This window comes from Zonotrichia leucophrys, chromosome 17, assembly GCF_028769735.1.
Source record: "Zonotrichia leucophrys gambelii isolate GWCS_2022_RI chromosome 17, RI_Zleu_2.0, whole genome shotgun sequence".
Lineage (NCBI taxonomy): Eukaryota > Metazoa > Chordata > Aves > Passeriformes > Passerellidae > Zonotrichia > Zonotrichia leucophrys.
This window is the reverse complement of record NC_088186.1, coordinates 1,028,880-1,044,280: the sequence shown is the minus strand read 5'-3', so window position 1 is coordinate 1,044,280 and position 15,401 is coordinate 1,028,880. Positions and strand designations below refer to the sequence as shown.

Below are 15,401 nucleotides of genomic sequence, written 5' to 3'. Positions count from 1 at the left end.
TGCCTCATCGTTAAAGCATTCAGGCCGAAGTGAGGGTGGTATTAGGAAGATGAGCTGCTTTGTATTCCAGACACTGATATTAAGTAGAAGTGTCAAACTTGCCATTAGAAAAGTGTCAGAAATAAAATGCTGAGACTCCTGGATACAGTGAACTCTAAGAAATAGTCTTCATTATATTAGCTGTGACCTTAGAGAGTTGAGAAGAGTTTTCCTGTCTAGCAGGCTTTTCTGAAATATTAATACAAATATGTCCCACACTCTCATAACCTGTTCTCTATTTTCATTAATTATTTTTGAGTCTCTTGTCTCAGAACATCTTATAACTTTGAGCTCTATCCAAAAATTACACTATTGCTTTCAGTGTCAGTGAGGTGCTTTGGGAAGGATTGGACTCAGGAAGTGCAAATTTCCCAAAAGGTACCAGCACCCATCTTGGCTGCTTGTTATTTCCTTCTCCTTTGAAGGAGGGATTCTTCACTGTATTTTTCAGCAATGTGATATCCTTTTTTGCTCCATTACACATCCCCTGATGCAGTGTATCACTTGTACCTGAATTAGGGCTGTAGTGGCTGAAATGGGGAGCTCTCACATTGGGTCTGCTCATGAGCAAAGAGCCTCTCACTCAGTTCTGACATGACTGCTTGGGAAACTGCGGTTGTAGTGATATCTACCCTCCATGAACCAGCTGGGCTGTGTAGAGCCCAGAGTTTATGTATATGTGGAACAGTAATTACCCTTTTCATGAGGGGATGGTGGTGGGCAGTGCAGTTTCCTGTGCAAAGTGATCGTTCCCAAAGAGAACTGGGCTCGTGTCTTTGATTTCCAGCAGTTAAAGAGGTTGCCTCTGTTCTCTTGAGCTGTTTCCTACATTTTCCCTCATTGGTATTTCTTGTGTGCTGGGAAGTACACTCTGATTTTTGTGTCTGTGCAGAGCTGGAAGCCTTGGAAGGCTGAGCCTATCAAAGCTCTAAAGAAGCAGGTTCTGCTCGAGCCCCTTTGTACCGTGAGCGCTCCAGGCGATGCTTCTATTGCAGCATTAGAACCAAATAACCTTTTGTGGCTTTGACCTTTTACCTTTTTCTTCTTGCAGACATAAAACCAGCCAACGTGTTTATAACAGCCACAGGGGTGGTGAAGCTGGGAGATCTCGGATTAGGCCGGTTTTTTAGCTCTAAAACCACTGCAGCACATTCCTTAGGTAAGCTGTTCTCGTTAGCAGGGCCTGGCGTGCGCGCCCAGCTCTGATGTTCACGTGCAGGGTGTCCCTCCCCCGGGGTGACACCAGTGGGAGTCAGGCCATGGGCACTGCATTTTAAATGCTCTTTGCAGGCATTCATAGGTATCTTCTGTTTAAAAACCTGTTATTTTTTTCTGGAAGGCCTGGCCTGGTGTGTGTTTTACAGCACACATGGCAAATGCAGCTTTTCCACTCTAAAGAGCACTTTGGCTGCACGGTGCTTGCTGGAATTCAGTGTTTCACCCCAAATACCTTTTACCTTTTTACCTTTGCTGGTCAGGGCTCTGCCCTGACAGGGCTGGGAGTGCCTGAGGTGGGTGAGCCCTCATGGCTGATCTGTCCCAAAAAGGAACTTCACTTGAAATCTGGCCTATGCTTTGAACATCCAGCTTTTCTTCACACCTTCCTCATATCTCAAGGTTGTCTTCCTCATTTTTAGTTTTAACATTAATTCTAGTGCTATAGAAAATTGCATAGTTATGCAGTTCATTCTTCAAGTCTTACAGTATAAAGTATTTCATAATTGTGTCTGTAACCTCTTGAGAGGTGGCTGATTTTCAATTTTTATTAAGGGATCTGAATTTTTTGAGTCCCAAAGGTGCTTCTGTATTACAGCAGTGAAGGAACTTTGGCTTTTGGTGTAATATTTAAGCTCTTTTAAACTAATGTCTCTCAGTTGCCTTTGAAACACATAATATTTGTTTCACATTTTTGTTTGTGCAATTTCCTCTGCTGAGTGTGTCTTGCTGAATCCTTTCTTGGATGTGAACAAATTTCATTGCTAATCCTGGCCAGTAGCACTGGGCTTCTCAGTGCACAAGGAAGGAAAATACCTTCCTTGTTTTGTGTGTGCTTAAAAAATAGAGGAAGCATTTCTGTAGTTTACTCTCGTAAAATAGGAGATTTCAGATTACCCTTTGTATCAAAAGCTGTCCTAGGATATATCCCCACCATACTTAAGAGATGAAAATAAATCCTCTTCACAGGAAGTTACAGTCACATCATCTGAACAGGCCAAAATATGATCATGTCTAATTATATGATCTTATCCAGTTTGACTGCTGCACTTATTATATTAATAAGAATAAATTGGGGCTTGGAAACTGGCTGCACATGTAAGCCAAGCCTGTGACCTTTACCAGGGCTGCTCCCTCTTAATTGAGAAAGCTGGAGTAGGAAGAGCTCAGCCCCTGGTGCACAAACCCTGCCCTTCCTCACATCACCAGTGTCCTGCAGACAGGTGAGAGGTGTCGGACAGAGGGAGCAGTGAGAGGGACTGGAGGTGTTGTGGGCGGGATGGACACATCACCATTTCCAGCGGTTCTCGGATCCAAGTGAAAAAGAATATTTTAACAATCAGAAAATACGCACATGTGACGTTTCTCTCTATTTTTTGGATAATTTGCCAGAGCTAGAGGTTTGCAGCAGCAGGAAATGGCCTGGTGTTGGGCTTGGTTTAATGAAGACGTTTGCTGAAGGAGCTGTGAGGGACGGACACCCCAGACCAGGGCAGGGCACGGGGCGCCAGCGGGGCCGGGCACTTCCCGCTGCTGCGTTGCCCTGGCAACCGCCCCGAGCCATCATTTCTCTGGCTGCTGACCCATGAATTGAACGTGCGGCTTATGCAAATATATTCATCTCATTTCTCCCTTTGCTTGTATTTGCTAGCAGCAGACTGGCATGAAAGGGCATCAGGCAGCCCCGACCCGGCTGACAGGTGTAGCAGGGGCTCGGCAGCGCCCGCCGCCGCGGCGGGAACGGAGCCGTAATTAGAGCAAGGAACAGAATGAACGTCAGATGAATTACCAGGCAGCAGATCATATTTGTCAGGGAGGATTGCATACATAAAAATTAAGTGACAGTACATGCCGAGGTAATGAAAGAAAAATGAAAGATTTGCCTGTACACAGCTCGTGAGATGCCGGCGAGCGCCGAGCTCCGAGCGCCAGCGGGAGCCGGGGCAGAGGGAACCACGGGGCAGGGAGAGCCCTGGCCCCTGGGAAACCTCCATGGGCACACCTGGCACAGGGCAGCAGGGCACCTCCAGCCCTCGCAGGGCGGGGACAGGCAGCAGGAACCGGCTGGGGCTGCGGGAGCTCACAGGGTGACGCCTCAACTGCCGCCGCCACTGCCCCTGGGGAGACAGGAGATGCTGCTCCATAGGGAAGGGCTCTTCCTGTACAAGCCTGACCAGCAAATTCATGTTTGAAAGGTACTGGGTGTAGCTGAGGTGAATTTTGCTACTTGTTACAACATGGTGGTTCAGCTTCCTTCCTAATTTTAGACTTGGCAAACTTAACATTAATCTTGATAGATCTTGTTTTAATAGGAGCTAAAATAAATACAGAGAATTTCCATTAATAATACAATGGATAACTTTTTTGAGAACTGGTATAATGTCCATTTTTAGCCAAATAAACTTGGCATTGTCCAGAACTTCTGACTGGCTTTACATTTTGAAGAAACAAGAGGAATAAGAAAAACATCCAACCAAACCCCAAAAGAAACCAATTTTACACAGAATAGTCTTGTTTTGGAGCAGATGATTTATTATTTATTCTTGGACAAGAATATACTTGGAGCAGATTTTCCTTCTGGGAGATTCACATAAGTCAAATCTTCCCAGTTTAGAACATGCCAATAGCCCTGGATTGGAGTGCATGGGCTGTTACACGTTCCTTCTGGTTCCTGCTTGGATGTCAGGGTGAGCAGGGAGGAACTGAAGAGCTCTTCAATAAATGGACCATTTGTCTGCCTTCTTTTCTTTCTTTTGCTTGCCAAGCCAGTTTGCCATCTGAAACAAAATCCCAGGGCTTGGAGGGGCTGGTAATCAGGACTTGGTAAGAAAAAAATGGACACAAGAAATCCACTGAAAACGTCACCAGCCAAGCGTGTTTGGAGTTCTTGGTTTGCCTCTAGTTCGGTATTTGTGGAAGAAAAGAGCTGCAGAATTGCTGCAGGTAGATTTTGCTATTTATATGTGAAAAACTCAGCCAGCCAACCAAAAAACCCAACCCAACCACAGAACTATAAGGAGTTTGATAGGGTTGTGTGATTCAATGATATGAATGAAAAAAAAAAAAAGAGCTGAGGACAACAAGTCTTGTACCAACAGCTGTGATATTATGCACAAAATATTTATTGTTTCTCTCAAAGAGTAAGTAGATTTCATCTAGGGATGAGTTTCCGAGGAAGCATTGCTCATTGCTGAGCCATGTTTGCAGATGTGAGAGGAATGGAATTTTAATTTCATTTTTGGAATAACTTTGCCACCTTTGCCTTTGTGTTTTCCTTGTGAAAGAAGAGACTCTGCTCCTAATCTTAACTGGGAATAATTAGCATTTCCTTACCTTGGATGTTGCAGCTATCCCAGGGCTGTTGTAGCTGCCCATGGGCAGTGCTGGGAGAGCAGGAATGCTCTGGATCTCTGCAGTGGCTGATGTTCCAATGAAGGGCTCCAACTTCCAGAAACAGAGCAGGAAGCTCCTTCCTTTACCATAATCTTCCCTGTGGTTTTGCGACCTTTATAACTTCAAATGCATTACTCTACCGCCTGGTGAGTAATGTTGAATCTGAGCAATATTTTGTATTTGCAGCAGGGCAAACGCTGAAGAAAGTTTCTGATTAATAGTCTCCGATTAGACTGTTCTTGTCAAATTGACTAATGGGATGCAAGGGCGAGCCCCGGCTGATTGCACTGGAAGCCTTGTGTGCCTTCCTAGAAGATGCTCATTACAGGAGATTCCCATGTAATGTTGGACAGGCCAGAAAGAGAATTGGCCTTGTCAGTCTTTTATCATGGCAGTTATTTAAAAATTAATGCATCAGTTTGGAAACGCAGAGCCCTGCTTGTTTGTACATTTGCTGACAAGACTACAGTAATGATAGGTAAATGTGCAAGGTGGGCTCCACGAAATGAGCTCAGGCGTGGAGCGCTCCCGGAGCCATTAATGGGCTGGAGCAGCCCCCGTGCCCCCACAGCGGGGCTGGTGACGCACTGAGCCTGGCCATGGCCCTGTCACAGCCCTGCCATGGCCCTGTCACAGCCCTGCCACGGCCCTGCCATGGCCCTGTCACAGCCCTGTCACAGCCCTGCCATGGCCCTGTCACAGCCCTGTCACAGCCCTGTCACAGCCCTGCCACAGCCCTGCCACAGCCCTGCCACGGCCCTGCCACGGCCCTGCCATGGCCCTGCCATGGCCCTGTCACAGCCCTGTCACAGCCCTGTCACAGCCCTGCCACAGCCCTGCCACAGCCCTGCCACGGCCCTGCCACGGCCCTGCCACGGCCCTGCCATGGCCCTGCCACGGCCCTGCCACAGCCCTGCCATGGCCCTGCCACAGCCCTGTCACCGCTGGCACGGCCGGGCAGGCGTGATCTGAGCCGACAGGGGGCCCAGCAGAGCTGCTGCCCTGGCAGCGGGGCCTGGCTCTGGAGCCCACATGCAGTGACCTCGAATAATGGAGTGCCAGAGCAGCTCCTGGCACTGGCACCGCCCAGCCTGGGCACGAGCGGGGCTGCTGCTGTGCCCCTCCTGCCATCCCCGTGCCCCTCCTGCCATCCCTGTGCCCCTCACCTGTGCCTCTGCCACCTGTGCCTCTGCACCTGTGCCCCTCCTGCCATCCCTGTGCCCCTCCTGCCCACCCTGTGCCCTCCTGCCATCCCTGTTCCCTCCTGCCATCCCTGTGCCCTCCTGCCATCCTGGCCCTCTGCCAGCCTGTGCCTGCCTGCATCCTTGCCTCCTGACCCTCCCCTCCAGCCCTGTGCTCCCCAGCTCCCGCAGCTCCTGGCACGGCTGGCAGAGCAGCAGCGAGGAGGAGCTGCAGCTGGGGAAGTGCCTTACGCTGCTGCTCCGTGGGGACTTCCAGAAGTGTCTTCCACAGCTTCCTGGAATGAATCACCATTTCTTCTGCAGCTGCATATTTTTAGCAGGAAAATGAATCAGTGCTCTCCCAGCCAAGTCAGTTCTTGTACAGAAACCTGGCAGATGTGTGGGAATTACTTGGAGAGCTGTGCTGTCCATGGTGTGGACAGAGCCATGGAAAGCCTCAGGAGGAGCCCTGTCTGCTCCTGGTGTCCCAGGCAGTCACTCTGGGTAGCCCAGTAAGAATCCTTAACCACTGCCAGGGCTCAGGTCTGCTCCCCACACAGGGCCTTGCACAGGCAATTGAGCCCAGCCAGGCCTGGGGCTGTGCCAGTCTGACCTGCACCTCCTGAGCATGGAAACCAAGCCATCTCCCTGTGTTGTGGTGTTTAGAGAATTTGCAAAAATATAACTTCTCATTAGGATACTCTTCACATTGAAAGGGAAGTAATTTCTAAAGTGAAGGACCTGGAAGCATGAGCCGAGTTCATCACACAGGGCAGCTGATTGCTGAACATCTTGAGGGTCCAAATAAATTACCTTCTGTGTGCTGGGTCACATGTGCAGGTGCCAGGGCCTGGGTTTGCCTCTCCAGGTTGTTCTTGGTGCCCCAGAACTCATTTGTTTCCCTCCATGGGGATGCTGGGGAAGGTGGTGGCTGCTCTTCCACCTCCATAACCATCCTTCAGCTTATTAGTCCTGCAGCTGTCTTCAGGCAGCATTTCAAACAGAGAAATTGTAAACTGAATATTACAGGCAAATTAAGCATTTGCCATCTTGTGAGAAAAGGTCTTTAATTAGGAGAAGGATACACTGGAATGCCAAAAGGAAAAAAAAATTGACAGGGGACGGACAAGCAAGGGGGAAGCAGGAGAAAAGAGCATATACAGTCCTTGGATGTTTTAATAAATGATGTATCTGAGGATTATTTGATGTAGTTGAGACTGCCAGGATGTCTTGTATTTCCAGTACCACAACTGAAACTTATTTAGGATTTTAAAAAGAACCTTTTTGAGGTAAGGAATTTATTAATAATTTCCTGTAACTTCTGTCCAAAATACTGAGTAAATTTCTTTTGATAAAATACAGACTTGTGGAAGTACATAGAAATCCCCCAGCTTCTGACATAGCTGCAAGCTGGAGCCGGGTTTCAAAGCTTGCAATTATTCTCTTGGTTTTTTTCAGCCAGGTTTTGCATTCCTGGCTGGTCTGGGCTTCGTGTCCCTGCAGTGCCTGGGGACTGCCAGAGTTCCCCTGTGACACTGCCCTGCCAGACCCAGTGGTGCCCAAGGGCACGATCCCTTCCAGTGGCTCTGTCCATCCAAGAAAGGTTCTTGGGAGCCTGGAAGGGAAACAAAACGTTTCCCAAAAGTCAGAAATACAGGAAATATTTTCAACCACGTTCACCATTCTCTGCCCTGTTGATGATGATATTTGATTCTGGTCAGCTCTTTGTGCTACAGCTGAGCCTAGAATGCAGTGTGTGTGTGTGTGACACGGGTTGCACAGTCACTTGTGAGGCACTAACCCCTGCTCTGTTTGTTTTTGCAGTGGGAACTCCCTACTATATGTCCCCAGAGCGAATACACGAGAACGGCTATAACTTTAAATCGGATATCTGGTCTTTGGGCTGTTTACTGTATGAGGCAAGTACCTTCTCACTTTTTTCTCCTGGGTTTTCCATAACCACTCAGTCTGGGACAGGGACTGAGTAGGTCAGACTGCCTGCAGTCAAGTTGTTGAGAATCCTTGGCAGAAGCATTTGGTGTCCGTTGTGCCCGTCCTGAGCAGAGTGAGGGGGCTGTGCCACCCAGAGTGGATTGGGCTCACAGGAGATGTGGAGGATGGAGCTGTGAGCAGCAGCTCCCTGCATCCCCCTTCCTGCTGGGAGCACAGCTCTGCTGGGGCAGCGCAGTCAGAGTTCTTCCTGACTGCCTTTGTTTTGAAAAGAGCAAATTCATTTGAATGCAATGTACTGGTTTCTTAGATGGATTTCTGACTAATTGCAGTATTTTAATCTTGGGAGCTTCCAGTGAGGAAAAACAGAGGTTTTATGTGATGTGAAATCAGTGTCTCTAACTACTGTATTATGGCTGGAGTTTTTTCTAATTGTACATTGTCTTACAGCTTGAGGCTGTAAGAGCAGACACATTTGGATGAACTGCCCAGTGTGCAACTTGTTCTTAAAAGCTGTTACATGTATTTTGAAAATAAGTTATGATTCAGTAACTGTGCTTTTGGTTTTATGATTTAATTTTTAGCAGGGATCAAAGGGTATCAGTGTTGTACCTCTTTATAATCTAATCTAAATCTTTTTTAGATGGATGGTCCTTCCAATTCAAGTGACAGTGCATGCCAGCATTTAGAAAGCTTTTATCCCCCCCAGAGAATTAAAAATCCCTGGGATATATAGTCAAGAATATTGCTCACATCCTCTTTGGTTAACAAATTATGGGAACTGATGACATTTTGCTTCTCAACACAACTTCTGGTAATCCCATGAAATTAGAGAGTAAACAGAAATGTAATTCATTTGGTGAGCACTCAGCTGGCTGATTTAACAAGCGTTGTAGGACATGATAACAGTGAATCTCCCCATGACATGTGCAGGGCTCAGAGCTGGGCCCAGTTGGACTCCAGTGCCCGCGGCTGCTGCAGTGCCAGGGTGCTCTGAGTCACTGCAGGCTCAGCTCCCGGGGATGGGATTCCAGATTTATGCAGAGAGAAATATTTAGCGTTGTGCTAAGATATGTTTTTGTTGCAGGCAATATGGTCCCCTTATGGCACAGGAGTCTTGGTACTCCTTGTATTTCAAGAAGCTGAATTAATTGCACACTAAACATAATTCTCTGGTAGGAGTAGCAGTACTACAGTAACATCTGAAAAATTTGGCATGTGAAGCGTTTTAAATTTCCTTCCTACGTAGGTAAACCTTAACTTAGGGAACAGGAGCTGTGAGATACTGCAGATTCCAGGGAGGACTGGACAGCTACCAATTTTATGCTTAGTAGTTAAACAACTACTTGACTTCTTAAACTTTCTAGAATTTTGAAAATGAAGCATCAGATCTGCGTGTCTTTGAAGGAATTATTTTATCTGCTTTTATGTCTTTTAAGGAGAATGTTTTTCCATTTGGCTTAGAAGTAAGGGAGGGATGCTTGTTTGGGTATGAGTCACTTCTGATATTTCTCCAGATAGATTGTGTAGATAAGCTGCAGAGAGATTTAATGTACAAATTGCCTTCAGAGACATGTGTGTCCACTGGAATCCACTTAGGGAACATTGAGGGCTTTGGGATATGATGCCACATAGCACCACTTAACTTTGACATTGATAATAATAGTGATTTTTATTAAATCTTATCAATATAGTAGTAACTGTCTTCATCCCTCACTTCCTGTAGATATCTGTCAGCAAGATAACTTGGAGGGGATAAAAATAACTTGTTAATTCCCAGAATGTAGCTACAAGCAATGACTTCAGCAGTTCTGGCAAGATGATCAATTTAAGCACTAACAGGGATTCCCATCTCTGGATGTTTGAACCAGTGCTGCTGCATGGTGGGCGTTTGCCATGGAGATCTGCCTGGCCTGGGGTAATTGCTCTAATCAAAATGTCAGGAGCAAGCCCCAGTGCAGCATCACAAACTGCAGTTAGTGAGGTCCTCACAGTGCCTGTGGTCATGGCCCTGCAGCCCTGGCTGCTGTGGTCACAACTGGGTGCTCTCTCTTTCCACTTTAATTCCCTGCATTTACCATCCCAAACCCCACAGTGTGTCCTTTTCAATCCTTTCCTTTTGCACACGAGCACTTAACTAAACCTGGAATGAAAAGTTAATGGGAATTGGAAAACCCCTCTCAACCCCCCTGGCATTATTGATGTGTGTATTGAGATCCTGGAGACCCTGTTTAACTCTTGCTTGCTTTCTGTGTTTTCCCTAATGTCCCCATTAGTGCTCTCCCTGGAACAGTCTGTGCTGGGCTCTCCAGTTTGTTTTAGCTGATTGAGAGCAGTTTGCTATCAGTCCTACTTGGGGAGCAGAGTCTCTAATTGGACTGTGTAATTTTTCTCCTACTGAGTTGCCTACTACTGTCATGACAGTAATGAAGTAACAGTGACACCTTTTGCCTTCAAAAATCTTCCAGACGCTCTTGCCCAGTGCTGGGGTTCTTTGGGACCCTGTCAGGAGACCCTTCACCCTCAGGTCTGTGGGTTTGTGAGGAGTAACGTGGTGTTACTCCTGATAGTAGTGGTGAGGAGTGAGGAAGAAACATAATGCATCAGTCCTGGTTCCTCAGTGTGGGGTGAGAGATTGGAGGATTTGGTCTTGGCTCTCTCCAGTCCTGCTGGGAGCTCTCTGTGGCTCAGGAAGAGCCAGAGTTCTCCAGACACTTCCACTGCACAGGTAAGGAGCAAGAGACCATTCATCATCAAACACCCCCTTAATGTGCAGTGAGAAGCATCAACTTCAGCTGGCCTGGGATGAAGCTGAGAGGAAAAGGAGCAGATTGATGAACATTTTCAGTAGTTTTGTTCTCATATCTGCCTGGGATACTCTTTTCTAAATAGCAGATTTCTGGCAGGAGATACGTTTGTTTTGAGGTTGTTTAGGGGTTTTTTAAAAGATTAAGTACATGCTCATGCTTTCAAGATTCTTCATCTTCTAAGCAGCTAAATGTTCAAAGATAGAGAGAGATGATTGTATCTGAGAGGGTTTCAGAGTTGTCTTAGAGCCAGCTGAGTTCTTGCTGATGGGCTGCTGGTCTGAGCATCCTCTTTCTTGGGGTTTTTTCTTGGGAACTCTGGCAGAGCCTGGCACCAGCCCTACAGGGCTGCAGAGCTTGGGGTCTCAGAGCAGCCTGGGCTGGGGAGCAGCAGCATCCCTTGCTCTGCTCACTGGCACAGAACAGAATTGGCTCGTGCAAACTGGCAGCACCAAGGGCTCTCAAATCCTTTGTGTTTCTGAAACATTTTCTGGTTTTTTCTCTCCAGATGGCAGCTCTGCAAAGTCCCTTCTATGGAGATAAAATGAACCTGTTTTCTCTTTGCCAAAAAATAGAGCAATGTGACTACCCACCTCTTCCAGCTGAACATTATTCTGAAAAGGTAAATTGGGAGTGTGGTTGCAGGGGAATGGGGAGGTGCAGTGAAGGGAAAGGCACAGGGAAAGGGAAGCCAGGAGGAGAACCCCCCACATCTAGGGAAGAACAGGGGATGGCCAGTGGGTCCTTGGGCTGAGCAAATTACTTTAGTGGTGTCTCAATACTGACAAGGTAAATCAAGACAAAAAAGATTTCTTAATGTGAGGAATATTGTGAAACTGAAAGTCTATGGTGCTGGCAGAAACCAGCAGTGAGCTGTAGGAAAGCCCTCTCCTTGTTTCCTTTCCCATGAAACATTTCATAAAAGAGCACTGATATGTTTGTTTATGAATTCTTCAGTGTGTGACAAAGTGGGGAAGGATTCATTTTAAGAAAAAAAAGTAATTTAGTTTAATGCAATAGGACCTGTACAGCAGCTGTGCAGGTTTGTGTGTCTGGACACGAGGGATGGGCAGCAGCATCTGAAGCAGAGCATAAACCCAATGTCCCAGTTCCTGCTGGCCCAGCTGCAGACACGTGTGCTGGGTTTCCTCAGGGCCCCTTGAGATGAGCTTGACTTTTTTCTGCCCCACCTAGACAAAGCAGCTGGATTTCCTTAACCTCCTCATTTCTTACAGTGCCTTCTATTTGAAAGGAAATGGCTAATGGCATTCTGAATGTTCACTGTATCCTATGGGGTTTTTCTTTTGTTTCACTCTGCCTCAGCATCCTGAGGAGGAGCCAGGAAGCCGGGAGAGCACGGCCTGGCCTCCGCCCTGGGAGGGACCCGGCACAACTTCACTTTTTGCTTTGTTTTTCCTTGCCAAGTAACTCGTGCAAAACGGTGCTTTAAGAACGAGGCTGTAGAAGTGAATTTTACCATTTTTTTGCCCCAAGCTCCGTGGCAGCACCCAGCTCCATGCATCCCTTTGCTGTGCTGCTGCAGCTTGCATTTCAGGATATGCCTGTTGGCAGCAGGAATTAGTGTAAGTTGACAGATGTGTTTCCTGTCTTTACAATTACTGTCTGTTTGCTTCCCTCTGGCAGTGCTAAAGAGTGTGTGGAGTGCAGTGATACAGTCGGGGTGAGAAGGATGCTTTAGAGCTCAAAGGCGCCGGGTCCCAGAGAACTGCAGATGGTTCATGCACTATTAACAGGATGCTGGGGAGGCTGTGCCTGTGGCTGCAGCTCCTCAGCTGCTGCTGGTGCTCACTGGAACAGCACAAACAGGGAATTAGAGCAGGGCTCCAGCACCAACAGCATCCAGCGTGAACTTCCTTGGAACAAGAAAGAGGAATAAGGCAGTGTTTTTTAAGCTTCAGTTTCCTTTCAGGGATGTTCCTCTCCTCTGTGGCTTTTTGTGCCTCACCAGTCCACATCCTCCTGTGAGTAACTGCATGCTGCTGGAAGCAGGAGGAGGAGCTGGGATCCAGCCAGGCTTGGTTTGCTATATTGGGAACAGATTTGCTGGTAACTGGAGATGCTGATCCAGGCTCAGCCTGTGGTTCCTGTAGGGGCTGGTGGATGCCTGTGAGGACAGAACTGCCCGGGCTGTGTCTCAGTGCTGCAGGCACAGGGAGCACAGCTCCTGTTTGGACAAATAGCACAGGCCCTGGGCAGAGCTCTAGGAGCATTTTCAGCTGCTGGTGGGAGTTTTGTGGTCAGGTCTGATTCGTGTTCAGTCTTTGGGGTCTCAGGGTTGTGAAGGCTGCAGTGTCCCTGCCCTGAGCTGGGCAGTCACCAGAGAATGGGGCAGGGCCAGGCAGCAGGTCTGGGCTGGGAGCAAGGGCTGGCCCAGCTCCATCCAGAGCTGGAATCCTTGGGTACGTTCGTTAATGCAGCTGAAGCCGAGTGCTTGATGGCTCTATGGCCACGCTTTTAATTACCGGTGAAATAATTGGCACTGTGGCTACTGGGAGGATGTGAGAAGATCAGAGGCTCAAGGCTGTTTTTCCTGGTGCCTCAGGGGTACCAGCAGCTTTCAGTGTCTGTATAATTAAAAGCTACAATCTTTCATGTGCACAATAAAGAGGGCTGGGAGGTGGGGAGACTCCAGCCCTTCTGCATTTTATTTATTAGACATAATCAATGACCAGTTTCTCTTCCTCATACAGGTTTTTTAGGAAGCACCAGGGTCTCACAGCTGTGTCCAGTAGCTTAGGATCCACAAGTGCTGGTCAGACTCTTCATGCTGAAGGCTGGAGTTTAGTGCTGGGTGCTGGGGATGGTGCAGGAAGGGCAGCACAACTGCAGTTCCTGACAGCTCTGCTCAGGCTCCCCCTTTCCTCACTTCCCTTTCACTGGCAGGTCCCTCCACACCTCCCACCTCAGTCACATCTTGGAAGCGATCTTGGGTTTCCTTCCTTCCTTTGTGTTCTGCTTGTGCCACAGTGCCTCCCTCTGTCCCGTGCTCTCCCCAGCCCTGGGTGCACAGGCTGGCTCCTCCTTTGGGATGTAAAATATTCTGGAGTTGAGGAATATTTAAGTCTTGAGTGAAGATTCGGTGGGAAAGATTCTTCCTGGCTCTTTTGGAGGTGGGACACACGGACACGAGACAGACACACGCCTAGACTCTGCCCAGCAGCAGAGGTTCCCCTCTCCTGGTTCCCACAGCCCTTCCAGGAACGCAGAGGATTCCCTCATGTGCCTCTTCTGCTCTCTTGCAGAGGATTCCCTCATGTGCCTGTCCTGCTCTCTTGCAGAGGATTCACTCTCTGTGCCTGCCCTGCTCTCTTGCAGAGGATTCACTCTCTGTGCCTGTCCTGCTCTCTTGCAGAGGATTCCCTCTGTGCCTGCCCTGCTCTCTTGCAGAGGATTCACTCTCTGTGCCTGCCCTGCTCTCTTGCAGAGGATTCACTCTCTGTGCCTGTCCTGCTCTCTTGCAGAGGACTCACTCACGTGCCTGTCCTGCTCTCTTGCAGAGGACTCACTCACGTGCCTGTTCTGCTCTCTTGCAGCTGCGGGAGCTGGTGAGCATGTGCATCTACCCCGACCCAGACCAGAGGCCCGACATCAGCTACGTGCACCAAATAGCCAAACAAATGCACGTGTGGACCTCGAGCACATGAGCCAGAGCCAGCACAGCTCAGTCTTACTTGAATTCTTTTTCTCAGCTGAACGCGACTGGTGCCAGGTCACACAGGTGGGAGGTTGAGCACTCGCAGCAGAGGCTCCATCATTTGCAGGTTATTTGACAAGGACTCTTACAGGTGGTTGTGCTTTAACGTGAAGATTCTGTGAGGTATTGCAAGTGATTCTTTTTATTTTTTATTTTTAAGGCAAATAATGTTACGGATGTAGATCATTTAAGGGTCCTTTCTTAAAACTGTCGTGTGTAATCTAGGATAGCAGCTACTACCGAGGGCTCAGCGTTTGCCAGACCTTCTATCTTAACTGTAATGTGAAATATTGAAATAATTCCTTCAGTGAAATCACTTTATACTAATGTAAGGATTACCATAGATTTTGTGTAATTTGTATAACTGCTACTTTGCCTCTTCTGCAAATGGTTAATAGCAAATTCAGTTTTTACTTGGCATATTTTAAAGCAGCCATTTATGTTTTTATTAATTTCCTCCTCTTCAGACTTAGGAACTGGGAAGGGTTGGGGGGGGTGGGAAACCCTTTTGTTTCATTATTTCTTTTTTTTTTTAATTGAAAACTTAAGAGTATTTTGCTGATGCATTTCTCTGTCAGAGATGAGTTAAACATGAGCCTGAGGAAAAGAAGATAAACATGCCAAGCAAACCCCTACCAGCCTTGCTCCTGCTCCTTTCCCTCATTTTTCCCTTTTGGAATGGTTCTTCACCTCCAGGTTCCTGTTTAAAACCAGTGTTTATCAAAGCCAACAGAGACTTTTACATGTTCAACAGTACATCGGGTACTATCAGTGGAACTTCAGCAGTGTTTTAAACACTTGGAAAATTTAAAAAAAAAATAAATGAAATGCTTTGTGTATGGAATTCTGCATAGGATCAGCCCCTTCTCTCAAACTGTGAAAGCTCATTACAGAATGTGAATGTTTATAAAATCTCAACGTGATCTGAAGGAGTCATCGTCTTTAACTGCATGAAAATTGTCAACCAGCTAAATTCATTCATTGAATCAATGATTTGTTTCCTTACTGCCAATGGAAATACTCACTGCCTTAGAAGAGCCGTGGATTCACGTTCCAGTGTCTCCATTCCATGTGCCTGTCGGGAGCAGCAGGGCTGTGCTC

General features: G+C 47.5%; 1 protein-coding gene across 2 annotated transcripts in view; it reads left to right on the top strand.

The window, feature by feature from the left end:
* NEK6 (NIMA related kinase 6) overlaps window positions 1-15,223 on the top strand; it is a 44,184-nt gene extending 28,961 nt beyond the window's left edge. For both annotated transcript variants that reach the window (XM_064728079.1, XM_064728080.1), the window contains exons 7-10: window positions 1,091-1,198; window positions 7,653-7,747; window positions 11,094-11,207; window positions 14,140-15,223. In XM_064728079.1, coding sequence (XP_064584149.1) covers window positions 1,091-1,198; window positions 7,653-7,747; window positions 11,094-11,207; window positions 14,140-14,250 — 428 coding nt within the window. In that variant the 3' untranslated portion in view covers window positions 14,251-15,223. The remainder of the gene's footprint in view (window positions 1-1,090; window positions 1,199-7,652; window positions 7,748-11,093; window positions 11,208-14,139) is intronic.
* Window positions 15,224-15,401: the final 178 nt, after the last annotated feature.